The sequence below is a fragment of the Poecilia latipinna genome, unplaced genomic scaffold, assembly GCF_001443285.1.
Source record: "Poecilia latipinna isolate Pla-1442-1.1 unplaced genomic scaffold, P_latipinna-1.0 Scaffold501, whole genome shotgun sequence".
NCBI lineage: Eukaryota > Metazoa > Chordata > Actinopteri > Cyprinodontiformes > Poeciliidae > Poecilia > Poecilia latipinna.
Window position 1 is genome coordinate 278,797 of NW_015113117.1, and position 5,588 is coordinate 284,384.

The window sequence follows — 5,588 nt, forward strand, 5'->3', positions numbered from 1 at the left end:
TAGTCCAGAAAATATGGTATTTGTTTCATAAATAGTGTTATTTCCTGGGTTTTGTCTGTGAAGAACCCAGAGAGGGTTATTTGATTGTGCTTTCTGGAAAACAAATTTTTACATTTAGGCACTCCTGCAATCGTCACACTTTTTCTGTTACAAACTGACTCCCGCCCTCCAGCAGAGAAAGGAAAAGTTATGTGGCCCTCAGGAAATAGTTTGGGGACCCCCGACCTAAAGGATATGATCGCCATAAGGATTTTTAACTTTGCTTTTTTTGTTGTTGCTTCTGCATAACTTATTTTGAAAATGTTGACAACTGAGAAAAACTAACATAAGCGCTCAAGAACATTGAAGTCAAAGTTTTATTTGGTTCATAAACCCAAAATCAATTCTTTGTGTTTTGACATAAAATAAAACAAACACAACTGTCACCAATTTCTTTTCTTCTATGGTGTTTTTTTTTTTTGCTTCGTTTTCCCCCAGCTTTCACATTTCATTTCCCCCACACAGAAAAATCAAAACTCAAACCTCTTATCAAAATATATTTTATTCTGCACTGAAGTTTTACTGATCTGACTTAAATGATGACACAGATGGATGAGATGCAAGCTGCAAAAAAAAAAAAAAAAAAAAAAAAACGCGCTGATGGAGCCCTGGGGACTGATCCGGACCTGAACGCAGCTTCAGCAACGCCACGGCTCGTCCAAGATGGCCGCTTGAAAGTTTGGATTTCAGAACTTCAAATACAGTCGAGAAAAACAAACAAAAAATATATTTATACCACACACAAGACGTAAAACGGGAACATGAATCAATCTGTGGAGTCCAGAAGTCCAGAGTTCTGCTTGGGGAGGCGGAAACAAAACGTTCAGCAGCAGCTGTCAGAGGGAGGAGCTTCTGGAAGGTTTTTGGTCCAGTAAAGCCAATTCGCTCATTTTTTTTCTTTTTTAATTTGATCAGAAGAGGAAAGAGTTGATATTTTTAACATTTCGGATCGGAGACAAAAAAAAAAAAAAAAAAAAAGCAGCTAGGTTTTACCCCCAGGGTTTTTTTTGTAAATGTCCTGTGTTCAGTTTCATGTATAAAACATGTCAACAGTAAAAAAAAAAATTTAAAAAAGCTGCGACCAGCTCCGCCTCCAGATCTGCTCCTCTCTTCAAACATCTGCTGTTTTCAAATCTGTTGCTTGGTTGGAAAATTACATTCATATTTCATTGTAATCCTGTTTTTTTTTTTATTTCAGAGTTGAAGAGAAAGTTCTTTTCTCCGCCCATTTGGACAAATGTTTCCAACAGATCATGTTGTTATGGAAACTGATTCATTTAGTGGTTATTCACTGTAAGGAAAAGGTAAAAAGAACCATCATCTGCTCGCCTCATGTTTCTAAATGAGTGAAAAGGACAAAGTGTGACTTTAGAAGAGTAGAAAACTGAGCAGAGGTTTGGTGAGGAGCAGACTGGAGGTCAGAGGTCATGATGCAGGGAGCAGACCTGAACAGCTCAGGTTTCTGCTAACAGCTCATTAGTTCTTCCTTTGTGAAACCTGCATGAACACGGGCAAAACACAGAGGATGTGTGGTTGCTATGGAAACACTCCTTTTCAGCCATGCTCAGTCATCATTAAAGAGACGTGAACATCTCCAGCTGATTTGTGGGGACTGCATGTCTGGAACGGCATCTGGGGGATGAAATGTTTTCCTGCTGCAGCTGGTGGAACGGTACCAGTACTGTCCCAGTCTGTCCAGGAACCAGGGCTGATAAAAGCAAGCTGAAGGACAACAAGTCAAACTGGAGCTGACACAAAGATGATTGTAATCAGGTGAAGATGTGACAAAAAAAAAAAATCTCCATCCGTTTTCTTTAATAGTACGACAACTGAGTATTTTCCTTAGATCAGCCCAGATGTTCACACCATGTTTGAAGCTCCTTCATTCTGATTTGAACCGGCTTATTTAGGACCGTCAACACTGGTTGGATTTGGGTCTTTTTTTTTTTTTTTTTTTTTTGCTTTAATAATGTTGAAACCTGTAAAGAGTTTTGCACCAACTGGATTTCTACAGCCCTTCCTGTCCTGACCTCAGCTGCTGTGACTGAAACATCCTGTTGCTCGGAACAACAGCTCAGCTGAACAGAGGACAGAAAAGCCAAACAACTGGCCGTTGAAGTCAACCTGTTGGCAAAAACAAGACAAGAATTTCTGCAAAAATGAAGAGACCAGAGAAGCAAAATCCTGCTGATTCCAATTTTGGCAGACACCAATATCTTTGTCAGAATAGTTGCTAAAAGTCACTAAGTAGACAATGAAGAGGTGACCACTGCTAACCCATGCATGTGCAGACGTGGCCTGGTGGTCAGTCAGTCCTCTCTCACAGGAGGAGATGGTGTCTGATGTGAAAGTGGATAAGATTGGTTTTCCATGTGTGTATCGGCTGATCAATCAGCTTCCAAAGTTGAGCAAATCCAGCCTGATTTATTGGTGTTGCTCCAAGAAGAGACTTAGTAAATATTTCATGTTTCCTAACTGGGTCTTTTCTGCCAGCTAAGTGGTTATTCCTAAACCAGAGCCGGACTCCGGAGGTTCAAACATGGTGTATTCAAAGTTTTGGTTTGTTATTATTGGTCTCCAGGAGAAGTTCTGGCCCAGTCCAACCAGTTGATCGGTACCAGTTGAAACACAAACCACTGCTGTCAAGAACAGCACTAGTGCCAGTTTCACACTGGAACTGGTTCAGTGGAAAGCCTTTAATGGTTGGAGTGTTGGTACACTGTATTGACTAAATCCACAGAGACATCTGCTGTCAGGCTGGAAATATTCTAGCCACATTTCCCTCACAGCCACTGGAGGGCGCCGTACTGCTGAATGGAAACATGTTATGACTGGAAAAAAGGGAAACTATTCCATTTAATTTAAAAAGCTGTAAAAATGACATGGAAAACAGTAAAAAACACACAGAGCTTCTAGTACTCCCAGTTTAAAATCATAACAAACCAGCAGTCAGTCTGGACCTGGTTCTGGTTCTACTGCAGCTTCCAGGTCAGAACAGGGAGGGGTCTAAGGGGGGGACATCATGTGTTATTTTCCCGTGTGGATGAATCAGAGGAATCCAGAGTTTGATCTGCATGGTGAAGCTTAGTGAGCTGCTGCCACCTGCCTGGGGGGGGAGAGAGGGGACGTCTCCATGACCTTTGACCCTCCCACATGATAAAAAATATAGAACGAGAGGTCTGAAATAAAAAAAAAAAAAAAGAAACCCTAAGTGCCATCCTATCTGTGGTGGAGGAGCCGATATGTCCACAATAAGATCTGACTAGTAACATAGATCAACACGTTTTCATTGTTTTACATTTTGATGACGATGGGAATGTTTCCCAGATCAAAAAGCCAAACAGCTTCCATATTTTGGTAAATATTCCGATCTGTCACATCTCTGCTCCATTTCCACTGCATCCCGCTTCTGCTTCTCTCTGAGAGTCTGACCCAACAGAGGGGGGCGCCACTCCGTTCATCTGTCCCTTTATCCGCGTGTGTGGACCTGCTGTGTCGGTACTCGCTTCCTGTTCCTGTGTCCTGCTTCCTGTAAGTTGGTGGGCGGGGCCTAAGCGTGAGCAGTACGCAGGGCAGGCAGGGACAGTCATTTGGCTATGTACACATTCATGGTCGGTCCATGGCTTCCAGCGAACAGCAGCTTTATTTCCGCAGGTCTAATACACACACCTGGAAGAGAAGAGTCGGAAGTCAGCTGGGGCATCGCTACGGCAACGAGCAGCCAACTCATAGTCCTGTGTACTCACAGATCCGTCTGACGCGCTGGCTCCCACTTTGTCTCCCGCTGCATTCCAACACACCTCAAAGATCCCGCCCGTCCCTCTGTAGCTGTGCACCAGCGCCCCCGTCTGGAGGCAGAGGGTACTGTGTGAGACCACAGGAGGTCGATACACGGTCGCAGCATCTACAGATTCATCTGCCTACCTGTGTGTTCCAGATGTGAACACATTTGTCGAAGGAGCCGCTGGCCAGGTGGCGCCCGTCAGGGCTGAACGCCACGCTGTACACCGGTTCCTGGTGCTTGGTCAGCGTGTGGATGCAGATCCCCCGGTCCACATCCCACAGACGCACCGTGGAGTCAAACGATGCACTGCAGACAGCAGACAGACACAGACACAGACACACAGACACACACACACCCACACCCACACCCACACACAGCTGGTTCAAGTTACTGAAATAAAACATTTGGCTAGGCTAGCAGAACCTGTTTAAAACTAGCGAGACACACAAGTCACATGATCAACAGCTGGATGTTGCTATTGATGGCAGTATCATGATGGTTTGTTTTTGGGTTTTTTTGGTCAATGTGCAGACTCCACCAGAGCTCTCACAACATCACACACTTCATAAAAAGTCGTGTGTCATTCCAAAGTGCTGAATCCATAACTTTTCTGTAAAATCACCAACTACAATTTCCACAAAACGCTGTATGTGTAGTCGCTCCCAAGTAGGCGGGGCTTGTTGCTCTACTGCCTGAATAAAACGCAGACGTCTCCTGATTGGCTGATCGGTCAGATCTAACACTATGACTGAATTATGAATATACCTCATATAACTGTTTACATCCATTGCTGCCATGATTTTAATGACTTATTACATAAACAAACTTATTCACATATCATTTTAATTTAATTTCTAATACAATGTAAACATCTCGATTGTAAAATTGTGTTTTTTGACAGAGGAATATAGAGAAAGATTTGCACACATTCATAATGGAAACACAGCCAGTGATGCACAGTCTTCTCACATGTACACACACTCTCACCTCGCTAGCATGAGGTTAGCACTGGGATTGTTGGTTCCCGGTCCAGTAGGACTCCATTTAATGGTGTAGATTTCTTTGCTGTGGGCCTGCAGGTCGTGGATACATGAATCCTGCTTCATACTCCAGATCTGAAAACACACAACAACAAAAAACTGTCACATTCCAGGTTTCATAAGCTGTTAAGCTGAATTCCACTGAACATCCACAGTGCAAAAGAAACTAAACAAGATGTTTAGTTGTTTAGTTTAAACTGATATTACACCTGGCCAGTGGTAAGGACCGCTAGCTAAAAAGCAAGCTGCGCTAACCCTAAAGCAGCAATCAAACATTAGTTACACTGGCATTTGGAGTAGCCACTCCTTGCTACGTGGATATTCTACATTGGTATCCATATCAAGTATTACTTCATGTATAGCATATGTGTAAAACTCAAGGCCCCCAGGCCACATGTGGCCCGCCATATCATTTTATGTGGGCACCCTCAAGCGTTTTATAGGCCCACGATTGACTTAAAATAGGTTTTGAGCACAAATTGACAAAAAAACTACATCTCCCATAATGCATTCCGATTGTTACCAGCAAACATTAAGGCTTCTTGCCACTGGAGAGCAGCAGAGTCACCTCAAGCTGCTTACTGATTTTACCAGCGAATAAAACTGAGACATCGACAAGCTAACATCAAAACGTTCAAGAAAAGAAAAATCGATTTACAAGTAAGACTGTGAATGAAGATGTGTGAGTTGGTGTCAGGGCAGCAGGTCTCGCTAGACTTTTATCT

The 5,588-nt window shown here is 43.1% G+C and overlaps 1 protein-coding gene across 3 annotated transcripts in view; it reads right to left on the bottom strand.

Moving 5' to 3' along the window:
* Nucleotides 1–1,216: 1,216 nt before the first annotated feature.
* The window catches only part of tbl1xr1a (TBL1X/Y related 1a), a 49,636-nt gene continuing 45,264 nt past the window's right edge, over nucleotides 1,217–5,588 (bottom strand). For 2 of the 3 annotated variants that reach the window (XM_015040240.1, XM_015040239.1), the window contains exons 13-16: nucleotides 4,811–4,938; nucleotides 3,964–4,129; nucleotides 3,786–3,887; nucleotides 1,217–3,708 (exon numbers count right to left, since the gene is read on the bottom strand). In XM_015040240.1, the coding sequence (XP_014895726.1) occupies nucleotides 3,682–3,708; nucleotides 3,786–3,887; nucleotides 3,964–4,129; nucleotides 4,811–4,938 (423 nt within the window). In that variant the 3' untranslated portion in view covers nucleotides 1,217–3,681. Of the gene's footprint in view, nucleotides 3,709–3,785; nucleotides 3,888–3,963; nucleotides 4,130–4,806; nucleotides 4,939–5,588 lie in introns of those variants that run through there. The other variant, XM_015040241.1, reaches the window with a different exon arrangement.